Source organism: Anguilla anguilla, chromosome 6, assembly GCF_013347855.1.
Source record: "Anguilla anguilla isolate fAngAng1 chromosome 6, fAngAng1.pri, whole genome shotgun sequence".
Taxonomy (NCBI): domain Eukaryota; kingdom Metazoa; phylum Chordata; class Actinopteri; order Anguilliformes; family Anguillidae; genus Anguilla; species Anguilla anguilla.
Genome location: NC_049206.1, coordinates 26,783,265 through 26,797,699, shown reverse-complemented (window position 1 = coordinate 26,797,699; position 14,435 = coordinate 26,783,265). Strand labels below are relative to the sequence as shown.

Below are 14,435 nucleotides of genomic sequence, written 5' to 3'. Positions count from 1 at the left end.
TGTGGGGGGGGGGGGGGGGGGTGGAGTTGTGGTGAGGATGGGAATTTTGTGCGACTCACGGCTCACGCTGTTGTTATGAAACACTGCAAACTTTGTGTTCAGAAATCGGAATGCCATGAGTCTACGTTAAATACAAAAAAAATATTTTTTGGCAGGGGCTAATCTATTCGGGGGGGCTGCCCAAATAATATAAATATATTGGAAATGCTATTTTTGGATAATCTGAGTGATTGTGAAAGCATATTATTGGCTATCCTGAAAGCATTTACATTACATTACACCCGTTCTCTCCTCTCTGAGGTGCTCTGTATCTTACAGTACAAGGTGAGCTACACAGCTGGCATCGTGCACATAAAATGCCGATGAGGCATATGGAGCAGGTCAAACGATGGCCTATATAAACAACAAACTTAGTATGAATCAAACATGTCATTTTATTCATTTGATGTGATATTTAGACCAATAATGGCAGGTAGCAGTCCCAAATCCACAGATTTTTGAAAAATGTATTGAAAAGATTGCATCTCTAGTTGGCCTCCTGGAATAACTAACATCAGGGTAGAATCCTTACAGTGAAAAGCACATAAACACTGCGTAATTCAGATGTGATTCTCACTAGGAAAAGCTCAGAAATGCAATGCGTTGTTTGGGCAGAATCAGTTCTATTCTGGAGGAAATGCATTAATGCTGCGTGTTATTTATGAAATCAGTGCAGAATCACAGTGTGCTTGTGCAGATCACAGCCCTGTGCCTTCCTAGGATTCATGCAACATTGCAAGGACTGCATGAGCTGCCAGCCTCCATGCACATTACCTGACTGAGCACTGACTGAAAACAAACAGAGAGCCTGTTTGCATAGTCGGGTTTTGGCAGCTACCACCTTGTCTCAAGTAAACAGTGTGGCTGTCCAGCTTGAAAGCGTTACGTTTCATCGTGAATGACTCTGGGTCAGGATCAGCTTTCCATACATGTTCTGGTTTTACAAGCTATGTGTTAAACCTCTCTAATTGTCAGTGAGTGTTCAAAACAAGTATGCTTCCATAGCCTTGATTAACATGTTACATAATCAGTAAAAATATTAGAAATTAACAATAAGAATGTCCTGAATTTTTGCCAAAAAATGCATGTGTACGATATATGAATTTGGTGTCGTTTAGTTTTTCCTGGTGTTTGTTCATTGTTTTGTATGTTTACTGATTTTGATCACCATTCAGAAATTCAATTATATCACTTTTGGCTTATGTCTCTCTTCTCAGAGATACGCTAGTCCTGCCTACATTCAGATGTTGGCTGACTGTAGAAACCCATAAACTGATTCTCAGCTTACTTCTGTAGGCGGATAACTTGTCCCCTGAGCCTCCCTGTCAATAGCAGGCTAGGCGTGTAGAATCACTGCAGAATCAATATTGAGAAAAGCTTGTTAGCGCAACTTGCAATCACAGTATTTGCTCAAACTAATAAGCTGCTTCTCACAGGAAGTGTCTTCACATCATTTATATGACACAAAGAAATGATGTATCTGAAAGAGTTTATCTGTTCATTTCTCTTCAATATCGCAAGGTTGATGATGCCTCTCTCTCTCTATCTTTCTCTCTCTCTCGCACCCTCAGGAGTTCTCTCTTCCCTCTGTCACACTCTTCTCTAAGCCCAGTTTCACAGGAAAGAAGGTGGTTTTGAATGAGGCCGTGGTGAACCTGCAGCTGACTGGATGTGACGGCAGAATCCAGTCAGTGGTGGTGGATGGAGGGATGTGAGTAACGCAATCCTATTTAAATTTTTCCATCAACTTTGCATTGTTGGTAAAGTGTTGGCCAGCGCACTGTGTAGCACACACCACACCCAGCTGTTGACTTTCCTCTTGGGATCCCATAGAAGTCAACCAACTGTAACTGAGGTCTTTCTCTTGAGAAATCAGCTTGGAATAATGTAGCTGTGGGCAGCATTAACCAGACAATCGCAGCTCCCCGAGTGATTCTGCTGCCTTTGTGTGTCTCATTTGTCTTCAGACTTTGTTTTTTCTCTAGAGTAAAATAAAATACATACAGCAGTCGGGTGGCAGCTCTAGCATGTACCCAGCAGGAGTCACCAAGGGAAAGCAGTCATTTACCATTCAGGGTAGAATCATATTTCAGTGGTACCTGTAGAAATCAGGACGTTTAGATTGATAACAGAACCACTAGTATACAGTATTCACCGGTTGGTTTACTAACTTTAATTGATTAATTGTTATCATATATTATTATCAATTATTATATCAACTCGCTATCCCATGACAAACATATGAGTAATTTATTTGTTTCCTTCAGAAATCATTTTCTGGGTCTCTGGGTCAGTTTGAGTATTATATTGAGACATGAGGAGAGTATGCTAGTTTATCACTAGGGCTCCGAATCCTATGGAAACATGCCACTGATGTGCCAAATTCATCCGGGTTGTGCTAACTGTGGTTACGGGGGTGGAAAATATATGCAGGCTGCACCAACACCCCTCTCTTGGGGGTATGGGAGATTCCTGCCTCTGGCATGATGAGAATGAGCCAGAAAATATGGCTGTGAGCCCAGAGGCTAAGAAGATGCCACCTCAGACTAAAAATGTGTGTGTGTGTGTGCGTGTGTGTGGTCATGGGTGTGGGTGTGTCTCTCAGGTGGGTGCTGTACGAGGGGTGTAACTTTCGCGGACGTCAGATCCTGCTGCATCCCAGCCAGGTGAACGATTGGTGCTTGTTCAGCAGCTGGCAGCGAATAGGATCCCTGCGGCCACTTGTACAGGTACACGACAGCGCACTACCTCCAAAATCCATTCTGTTGGGCCCCCTGCTGGACAGAACAACATATTGCACCGGCAGTGTAGTACAAAAACAACTGAGTCATGAAATGGAATGCAGTGTCCTGTGCCCTTAAACCTCTGTTTTTCTGCAGACAAAAATGTATACTTTACCTGTGTTAATATTGACAGTATCTGTGTGTAGGGTTGCAATGGTTCAGAACATTTTGCTGATTTTTCACAGCAACTTTAGCTTGGGATCTTGAGAATTTTGTCAATAACAAAAGCATGTGCAAACAATATAATCTTTGATCTAAAATCAATCTTCAAAGACTTTCACAATTGTTCTATGTTTTGGTCTTAATGCTCCGCTTGTTTTTCATACTCACATAAAAATGAAAAGCTGTGTCATGATGACCTCTCAGATGAGTGATTAGTTCAAGTTAATGACGATGCTGCTTCATGCTGTTGTCACGTTAGCTTCCGCCAAGCAAGTGCATCCAACCTGCTGCAGTCGCACTTATTCACACAAAGATCGGTGCTCTTGTGGAAGAGGAAAAGTATGCATGGTATACCTTATATAGTGATGATTGTTTTAAAATATGAAAAGACTGCGGCACAGTACCCTCAGGTTTTAGGTCATCTTAAAAAAAAATCCACGCTTATTGCGACAAGTAACTTGCCATCGGCATTGCCAATTTGTAAATGTGACAAGCCCTGCATTGAGCCCCATTTCCATGAAATTTGTCGTTTTGCTGCTGCCATGTATGTAGATTTGAATTTTCATGTAGATTTGAATTTTCATGTCTCAGATGGAACATTGTGTCATTTCCCTGGTAGAGCAGTTGCATGTCTTTTCATTTATTTTGGGTGCTTTGCGAATCAAATGTAACTTTTTCTGGCAGGGCAGCAGTTTAATGAGTGCAAAATCATCACTATCCTTCTGTGGATCCCCCCCCCAGTGCATAAAATATACGCAAAATTTGCATGAATTCCTTACATCTAGAAATTTTCTGGATTTTTGCTGCCCTACTTATGTGCTCTGTGCAGAATACTTCCCCAGTATGTATATGTGATGTGCTCTTAGACTCAGTTGCGTTGACCCTGAGACACAATGTGATTTTTATGTATTGTTGAAAAGAGAAGATTCAATACTTACTGAACTCCTAATGTTAAGTGAAATACACGCTGCTAAGCCTAGACTATCACTAAACACTGACGTTGGGAAACGTCCTCAAAAGCTACTGCCAGCATCTCCATATATGTTCAATTTGTGTATATGATTTATGGCCTCTGAAATCTCATTTTCATGTGAACTTTCAGTTATGGATTTGACTGTGTGGTAGAAATAGCTTGCTTATGTACTTTCTTAGTGCAGAAAATTACAGGATTAGCATTAAGCATTAGCTTTGCTGTATCTTACACATTTTTTTGTAAAAGAATGGCTCTATAAATCCATGCCTCATCATTTAATGCTTTAAAGATATATTTAGGTTGTGAATACAGTATTAAAACTGTATTCACAACTTTTAGATACTTTTTGTCATATAGTATATATTTTTCTAAATCAAGAGAGTTTAAATCCCAAAACAGCCCCCGTATAGATTTTTGGAGAAAATTGCTATTTTCTCAGTTTTAGAAGTACAATATGCAACTGATTAAGATGAAACATGTCAAATATGTTGTCTTTGCAGAAAAAGGTGTACTTCCATCTGAGAAATAATGCGACAGGCTTACTGATGTCACTGTCGGGGACCCTGGAAGAAATTCAGCTGATGCGTGTTCTGGCACTAGAGGATACAGGTGGACTTGAGCAAGTCTGGATGTACCAGGACGGACTTCTGAAGAACAAGGTACATCCCTATGACAATGGTGGAGGTGGGGTGGACATTACAGTCCTGTGACAGTTTCAGTGAGGAACAAAACCAGGATGGAGTCATGTGACAGCTTCGGAGAGGAACAGAAACATGATAGGTTCATGTGACAGCCTCAGTGAGGAACAGAATGGAGTCCTGTGACAGTTTCAGTGAGGAACAGAACCAGGGTGGGGTCATGTGACAGCTTCAGTGAGGAACAGAACCACAATGGGGTCATGTGACAGCCTCAGTGAGGAACAGAATGGGCTCCTGTGACAGTTTCAGTGAGGAACAGAACCAGGATGGGGTCATGTGACAGCTTCAGTGAGGAACGGTCTTGATGAGGGTCTTATCCTGGCCGCTGTGCTCATGCTTTGCCCTGTGTGGTAGATGCTGGAGGGCTGTTGCCTAGAGATAGGCGGCAGCATTGCCATGGCAGGCAGCAGGCTCACCTTCGTGTCTAAGCCTGAGAAGGAGAAGCAGCTGTGGAGCATCACTCAGGACGGGCTTATCCGCTGCCGCAACCACCCTGACCTGGTGCTGGAGATCAAAGGTAAGTCAAAACCATGCCCCGACTTCCTGTCTTTTTGAGAATGGGGGGACTCAACACAAAAACAGCTGTTTCTGTAAAATGATAAAACATATATCCACATAAATACTGTGAAATATAAGTTGATTGTTTCATATTCATCTTTTGATCTCAAATGCACTTGCTTTAAGTACATAGCAAAAATAACAAAGTTCACTCTACTGTTACCATACTTTTGGAGGGCACTGTATTCAAGAGTTCTCAAAGAACTGTCAGTAATTATTATTAAGACTATAGAAATATCAGAGACAGTACTCATTTAGGAAACCAGTGGCCTGTTTAGGCGGTACATCTTTTAAAATCCAGGAATCTACAGGTACTGAACAAAAATGGAAACACCAAAGCGGATCACTTAATTGGGTGTTTGGCCACTATGTGTGGCCAGTACAGTCTATGCACACTGTGGAATAGAGTCTGGCAGGAAGACTACAAAACCACTTTTTCATGAGAATGTCAAGCTGGCTTAGTTGATGGAAGTGGAAAACGCTGTCCCACGGATCTTTGCAGAATATCCTGTAGATTTTTCAATGGGTTCAGATCTGTGAAGGCGTTTGTTTTCCTAACGAATATCATAAGGTTATTTGAAATCATAATATAGTTTAATAACTAGGTAAGTTTATTATGTCCTTTATACAAAACACAAAATGCATTTCTGCCTATCTGCATAGATTGCACTGTAGAAAATTACATTTGCAAAATGTGTTGCTACTCATTCTTTTAAAGGTGCTGTTGCTATACAGACTACAAACTCCTAGTGAAGCTGTATATTTTATCTCCTCATTTTCAATGAATGAATTATTTCATTTATGTAGAACTTGTCCAAACATTCAAAGTGCTTTACAATGATGAGTGGGACTTCACCTCACCCACCACTAATGTGTAGCACCCACCTTGGTGATGCACGGCAGCCATTTTGCGCCAGAACGCTCACCACACATTAGCTAAGGTAGAGAGCGAGAGAACATTTTTTAGCCAATTAAATCAGGGGATAATTAGGTGACAAGTTTGAGGAAAACCCGGTTGGGAATTTAGCCAGGACACCGGGGAACCCCCTATTTTATGCCAAACTCAGTTTATGGTGCATTCTGGGTGCTGTGGGCAGACAGGCATGGATTAAGAATTATTCCTAATCCATTCCTGTCTGCCTGGCAGATAATGCTCCTGTTAAACAAAAACTGCCTCAAGTAATGCCACAATTTTGCCTTGCTTTGAATGCCCTTGTGGAGTCCTTATGTAAAATACTACAATGCTGCTGCATAAAGCCAGTATTCCACACTTGTGCCTTACAATAATGTGACTGCAGTGAAATACATGTTTTGTGCTTTAACAGGTTCTGTGCTTTACAGTGTCCGTGACATATATAATACAAGTTGAAGAGCTGGGGCCTCATTTATAAAATGGTCTTACGATCAAATTGTATATTTAATAGATGCTTACACAGAAAAACTTGACTAAGTAGTTATTTATAGAATTGCACTTTGGCTGTGGTCCTCTCTCTACATTCACTTTATACTTAATGTAAGTTAATTACCTGCTGGTTTTGTGGAGGTGCTGTATGTTTGAGGGTGCTTGCAAATTCCCTGTAGTGGACTGTGATTAGAATAAGATATAATTTATAATTCATTTTAGACATGAAGGGTGCAGAAAATGTTGAAATGCAGACTTATTTAAAATAGCTGTTATTGGATGCATTCACAAGAAGGGGTAATGGTAAAGCATGTCCACGTGTGTAAGATGCAGATATACCAATGTAAGCAACTTTGTCAGGCTCAGTTATTTTTTATAAATTGAGCATAAGCACCACTTGTGAAATTATTTTATGATAACATTTAAGCTTTAATCCAGTAACATTTTTATAAGCGAGACATCAAGTTAAAAACCTTAAATGTTCCAGTGTATTTATAAGCTACACATCAACCTGAATAACTTAAATCGCTTCCGTATGGGTCATGGAGAATGTATAAATTCTTCTCTATAAAGGTGCCTCCATTCTCAAATGATTAAGTCATCATTGTTAGCAGTTCTGTTAAAATGTTTATTTGCTGTGCAATTGTTTGTGTTTCAGATGTCTCAATTTAACATGTTTTCAAGTCACTTTTTACTTTGTATGTGTCAAGTATCACTCATTGGATATACTTGTTTGAGCTCTTTTCACTTTGGTAACCAGTTAGTCAGTGTAGTGTCAGTGTCCTGTATATACAGTGCACTGGAATTGCATTCTGTCCCCTTAGCTCCACCATGTGGTTTTATTTAAAAGTGCAACTAAAACTCTGCTTTACATGACCATCAGCAGTGCTTAAAAAGGTTGAATGTTGCTAATGAGATGATGCTAATATCCTGCGGTTCATTTTTTTTCCCTTTCTTTTCAGGGGGTCAACAGTACGACAGGAATCAAGTCATTCTCAATACAGCTGATGAACACAAATTGAACCAGAGATGGTGTGTGGAAATCCTGTGAGGAGCAGAAGAGAAGAGAACTTGCCCCAGTGCTCTGTGGGGCTGTTCAACTGTGGGCCCTGAGCTTATTGATCAGCGTGCATTTATTGATCTTTGCCAAACAGGCCAGGAAACCCACAGGATTCCACACTCACAGGAAAGCTGGGACAAGCCAAAGACCAATATATCGCACTCCTTATGATGGAGGAAAATATGATATTTTTTCCGCAAAAGACATAATGAAGGCGCAGTTGTGGATGTACTGAAAGAATGGGAAGAATACATCTCTACAGCTGACATTAAATTAAAAACAGCACTGCTGCTTCAGTTCAATACACGAACAGACTTTTAAACTATATATATTTACCTTTTCAGTGTTTGCACCGTGGAGGAATAATGCTATTCCATCAGTGTTATTCATGATAAGGGTACGACAGTAAGAGTAATTACCAACAGGAACATTTTGAAAGGCAAATTACGTTTTTCTGTATTTTTGGTTTATTGTAAGAAAATGTGTCTACCCGTGTGCTGTCTGAAGTTTTTTTTTAGGCTTTATTTTTCGTAGAAGTGTGTGAAACTGGGTTTGTGGAACAGGAAAGTGGAGGCTCGGACTGTATTCATGTCACTTTAGTCACCTTGTCTGAGACACGTTAGCCTGGTTCACTCTCCATCTCTCCCTGTCTGAGTTATTCATTAATATTCTGGAAGGATTCAACCTCCAGATCCAGACAGAATGTTACTGTTTTTATATAGGCTACATGCATATTATGGATTCTTACTCTCTTTTTTAAAACTCAAATATAGATAGATTATTCTAGAATGTGCTCCTCTGCTGATATGTTTAAATATATATATATAATGACCAAATATAAAATTGATTACTTTTTTCCCATTTTACCTGATGTGCTTTACGGGCAAGTTCTTCGAGGGATAAACATTAACATTTTTCCTACATTAAACAGTGTTCTCTTAAATACAAGGCTGTCTATTGTACTGTACATGTATACAGTTAGAGTACTGGCACAGATTATGGAAACACTGCATTTATAAAGTGATTGTGATGATTAAAGCAATGTTTTAGAGCAATTTCTGTTTTTGGCATAAATGTAAAATGTAATAAATGCAATATGTACATAAAACAAAAATGAATAAATAATAAGCATATGTGTTAAACAAGTAATAAGCGTTACACCTTCCTATATGTATTAGGTCATACCTACATAACTGAGCAGTCTAATGTACCTTGCTGTTGGAAATTTTATAATCACCTTGAACCTGTATTTCTTTGTCCACTATTTTTCTACATAAAATGATAATATTCATAAAAGACCTTTATTTTTTGGCTTGTGTCATTTATTTCAAATAATTGGTAGTCAAATAATGTCATTACTATTCGTGGTCAAGAAGAGAACTTTTGAATACATTTTGGATGAAAATGGCTTTGAGAAACAACAGAATGTGCACAGATAAAAGTAATAAAAGTTTTGAGAGCATTAATTTTCTAATTTAAGCACAGTATTTCTATAATTTGTGCCAGCACTGTTATATGAAAATAATTATGTTTCATTTAATATACGTTTAATAATTCAATTACTTGTGAAATACATCTAAAGGGGTTTGAAAGGGAATCCACATTGGCCATTGTGCATATGGACTGATATTCAGCTGTTGGTAATACTATGGTGTAGAGAGAAAACGCCTCTAGGAATTGTAGAATAGTGAGGGCAGATCATTGAAACATTCCCATTTTCACATTCCTCACATCATCACCTGTTGATGCACTTATCCAAATAAATCAGATGCACAACGAGGTTTAATAAAATACCATTACAGATATGACTGCAGCAATTTTGGCTGAACATAATATGCAATATCAACAGTGAATCATATTTGGTAATTGATGGCAGTCACCACCTACCATATTAATCAATACCCAATTCGTCCAAGTCATATTTATATGTATTAAGAAAAATGGAGCATATGAACACATATTAAGGTTCAGGTGAGCCTAGGTATAAAATGATAAATTAATTTCCATATTTTTAGTTTAGTAAGTCTGACTATTAATTATATGTGAGGTATTCCATACAACCCATGTTGTACTGTATGGTTTCTATAAGTTCTGGTACTCCCCTCCTGTACCACATACTGTACCACAGGACAGAGTGGTAGGCTCCCCATTCACCATAAGCTGTGCCACACTTCTTCAAGACACAGAATGGTACTTTCCAACTGTACCATAGACTGTATCGCACTTAGTACGCAGAGCGGCAGTGCTGGCCATAGGGTTTTGGTGGCCCAAAACAAGAATGTTATTGTGGCCCCATAGTGCACCAACATAAATCACGCCCACAACTTAAACTTGAATTGTTTGGTCCCTTGATGGCTGTGGCCCTGAAAAACTGAGTGTTTGTTTATGCCAGCCGGCCGGCTTTGCAGAGCAGTTACAAATACGTCTGCATGGTTGTATATGACAGGCTTAATTAATTCTACTTTAAGAACAGGAAACAAAGCTTTAAGCTTTAATGTTTTATTTAGACTCTTTTCATGTCATGTGGAATTATTTACCCTCTTCACATTATGTCTAAAATTCTGATCCAATAATCCGAATCTGTAATATTTTATTGAGTGTGAGGAAAATATTAAGGAAATTATGAATATTAAGAACTGTTTTTAGGAAGAGCATGTTATGAAAGAGCACCGTTTTAGGCCTTTTAATTCATCAACAAATTGATTGCAACAAAAACAAACAAACATTAAGTCCCAGTACTGTGTTTGAGAACACCAGGGAGGTTGTGTGTGAGTATGACTCCATTCTGATTACTAGGGTTCTGTAACCAATGTTGTGGTACACAGCTAGCCAGCTAACTAATAAGTCAGTGAGTGCATGCTTTCATGTAGTTGGCTGGGTAAAGGAATTACAGGCAAAACTGGTTTTGTTTTGCAACCTTACTGATTATATGTTATGTAAACATCAAACACAGAACAAGAATAGATATTTAAAAAAATAAAAAGTTATTTGAGGAAGTAAAGGCCATTTATCTAGACTGCAAGAACTGAGAATTGAGCTGCCATAAGCTGAGCAGAGGTGTCTGTCAGTCAAAGTCTGTGAGAGGAAGGTTGGGTTACCTCTTATCACTCAACTGGCTGTGAAAACCAGACAAGCACATCCTACTGGGTATCCTACACCAAATTCTCTATGTCCTTGTGACCTGTACCTGCTGAGGGACATACTGCATACAGAGACAGAACATAAAAAGGTATCAAATGCATGCAAACTCAGAATGCACTTTTCTAAAACATATGTGTTTCAGAGTTATTATCCATGCCTATCCAAATATTTCCATCCTACTGTTAGTATCATTTTTAAAATCCTTTCAATGAACCTATAGAACAACCCATTAGGAATGGATAACAGTGGGATTGGTTTAAATGGGATGTCCGTGCCATGCAGAGATCTGTGAGTAAAGTCCTCCCACACTGCACCTCTTCTGCTCCCCTGTCCCCTTCCAGCCAGTCACAGCACTGCATTTCATGCTCCACAGTCCCCTGAAACCCAATCACGCTGTAGCCTCCAATGCTCCATAGCTCCCTGCCAGCCAATCACAGCACCATCCCCTACGCTCCCCAGCCGGCCAATCACAGCTTAACCTCCCACGCTCCCTTGTCACTTAGTCCGTAAATAAATGCACCCCCGTCAACAAAACAAAAAAAAAAAAAAGACGGGCTGTAAAAAGTGATGATCCCAGACAATCCTGGGGTCCGGAGAGCTGGGTGTCAGTGCACTCGTCTGTAGATTGTTTCATTAGCGCTGAATGGAGGGCAGGCCTTGGCGTCACTGCAGAAAACCCCTCCATTGAGCGTTGCCCGTAATCCTCCTGACAGAGACAGAAAGGCATCCTGCCGCACGACTCGGGCGCGAGCTGGCTGCCGTGCCACAAAGCTCCCGGACAAAGGGCGGATTTCTGAGAGATTACCTCCGCGCTGTTCAGCTCTGTCACAAGCCATACATTTCTCTGTCAATCTAAAACGGTCCTGCCCTGTGCTTCTCATGTCTACGCTCACAAACTTTCTATATATTTGTGTATATATATATATATATATATATATATATATATATGTATGCGTACATAGAAGGGTTACAAATTAAAGGAAAAACCTGAATAAGAAGAAGCATAACGAATGCCCACATTTCCACGGCATGTATAAAAATGGCCAGTTGACTTCGATTTTGTATCAAGATGGCAACAGGAAAAGATCTATGTGACTTAGAAAGAGGGTTCATTATTGGAACATGGATGGCAGGAGCTTCAGTCACAAAGACTGCTCAACTGGCTAGTGTTTCAATAGGAACAGTGACTAAAATAACATCTGCATTTAGATCTATGGGAAAGACATCAGTAAATAGGGTCAGAAATTGTGGTAGAAAGAGTACATTCAATGACTGTAATGCTTGTGTATTAATGCAATATGTAAGGAAAAACAGAAGAGCAACTCTTCCTCAGGTGACTGAGAATGTCAATACAGGACATGTTAGAGTGTCAGCAAGAACAGTTTGTCAACAACTACATAGAGAGGGATATTGTAGTTGAGTTGCAGTGCATAAGCCCCTCATTACAAAGACAAATGCGCCTTTGAGAGTTCAGTGGTGCAAAAACCGTAAGCACTGGTCTACAGAGATTTGGAAAAAAGCGATATGGTCAGATGAGTCATTCTTCATAACATTCTTGACAAGTGAGCAGTGAGGTGCATGTGTGGCATACACCAAGAGAAAGGTACAGGCCTGAATGTTTGACCCCTACAGTGACGGGGTCTGGTGTCTCTGTTATGCTGTGGGGGTCATTTCCCTGGCTTAGATTGGGTCCACTTTTCCATTTAGAGGGAAGGGTCACTGCAAATCAAGACAAAGTTATTCTTTGTGATCACCTTTATCTATGATAAAACATTTCTATCCTGATGGGAGTGGTCTCTTTCAAAATAAAAATGCCCCTCATCCACAGGGCATGAGGAGTCACTGAATGATTTGATGAGAATGAAAATGATGTGAATTATATGATATGGCGTTCACGGTCACCAGATCTCAACCCAATTGAACACCTATGGGAGATTTTGGACCACTGTATTTGACAACTTTCTTCACCACCATCATCAAAACATAAAATGAGAAAATATCTTTTGGAAGAATGGTGTTCCATCCCTCCATTAGAGGTCCGGAGACTTGTGGAATCTATGCCAAGGCACACTGAAGCTGTTCTTCATAGTGGCCCAATAGCGGGTAGCACTGGCGCCTCACAGTGAGAAGGTCCTGGGTTCGAATTCCGGACTGGGCCTTTCCGTGTGTAGTTTGCATGTTCTCCCTGTGTTTGCGTGGGTTTCCTCCGGGCACTCTGGTTTCCTCCCACAGTACAAAGACTTGCAGGTAAACTAAATGGAGACTCTAAATTTCCCAGGAAGTGTGTGAAGGAATGGTATGTGTGCCCTGCAACAGATTGGTAGCCCCCCCCCCCCCATGTTCCCTCTGATACACTCAGAAACCCAACAGTGTGATCCCTATGATACACTCAGAAACCAACAGTATGATCCCTATGATACACTCAGAAACCAACAGTATGATCCCTATGATACACTCAGAAACCCAACAGTATGATCCCTATGATACACTCAGAAACCCGACGATATGATCCTATGATACACTCAGAAATCCAACAGTATGATCCCTATGATACACTCAGAAACGCAGCACTATTTTCCCTATGATACACTCAGAAACCCAACGGTATTTTCCCTATGATACCCACAGAAACCCAGCGCTATTTTCCCTCTGATATACTCAGAAACCCAGCGCTATTTTCCCTCTGATATACTCAGAAACCCAACGGTATGATCCCTATAATACACTCAGAAACCCAGCGCTATTTTCCCTCTGATACACTCAGAAACCCAGCGCTATTTTCCCTCTGTTATCCACAGAAACCCAGCGCTATTTTCCCTCTGATACACTCAGAAACCCAACAGTATGATCCCTATGATACTCTCAGAAATCCAACAGTATGATCCCTATGATATACTCAAAAACCCAGTGCTATTTTCCCTATGATACACACAGAAAGAGAGGGGATGAACAGAGAACAGGAGGGAGTGAAAAAGTGATGAGAGAGAGAGGGGGGGAATCATCAACCTTGAATATTAAGATGCATGAACAGGGTGGGATGGTACAAATGAATGAAATGGGCGAGGCTGTGATGCTGTAGATGGAAGACGAGTAGGTTATATTAGTGTGGATGATGAGGCACGCGCAGGGCAGAATGATGAGTAGGGTTTCCTGATTCTACAATGTGCGGAACGTAGTTAGTGGCAGTGCCATACCAATCTGCACCACCAGAGGGCTGTGTGGAGCTGCTTACTGGAAAGAGGTGTAGAATGAGCAGTCTGGGGTGATTCATGTCACAGACACACTGATCCTGTGGCTGCAAAACAGACAATGGCTCCATCAGATTGGCGGGAAACGTACAACTGTGGCATTTAGAGCTCGTCTCACCATCAGCCGAAATTCTGCTGCCTCAGCAGGCTGCTCCTGTCACCCACTGCAGCCCCCATCCCAAATAAGCCTGTGATATCCAAAAGTGCCTCCATCCAAAATGAGTCTAAATATACACTCATCACGAACAAGTCACCTTTCTCCAATTGTAACCAGCTATCATGACAAACAAACACTGGCTGTAACCCCGACCCCCATTGCAAACAAGCCTTCTGTCTGAGAATACACCAAAAAATTACAAACATACTTACAA

At 40.5% G+C, this 14,435-nt stretch overlaps 1 protein-coding gene across 1 annotated transcript in view; it reads left to right on the top strand.

Annotated features, from left to right (window-relative positions):
* Positions 1-8,974, top strand: part of LOC118229110 (beta/gamma crystallin domain-containing protein 1-like) — a 32,886-nt gene extending 23,912 nt beyond the window's left edge. The window contains exons 18-22 of the mRNA XM_035420797.1: positions 1,611-1,750; positions 2,645-2,768; positions 4,458-4,616; positions 5,010-5,172; positions 7,578-8,974. Coding sequence (XP_035276688.1) covers positions 1,611-1,750; positions 2,645-2,768; positions 4,458-4,616; positions 5,010-5,172; positions 7,578-7,666 — 675 coding nt within the window. The 3' untranslated portion in view covers positions 7,667-8,974. The remainder of the gene's footprint in view (positions 1-1,610; positions 1,751-2,644; positions 2,769-4,457; positions 4,617-5,009; positions 5,173-7,577) is intronic.
* The last annotated feature ends 5,461 nt before the right edge of the window (positions 8,975-14,435 follow it).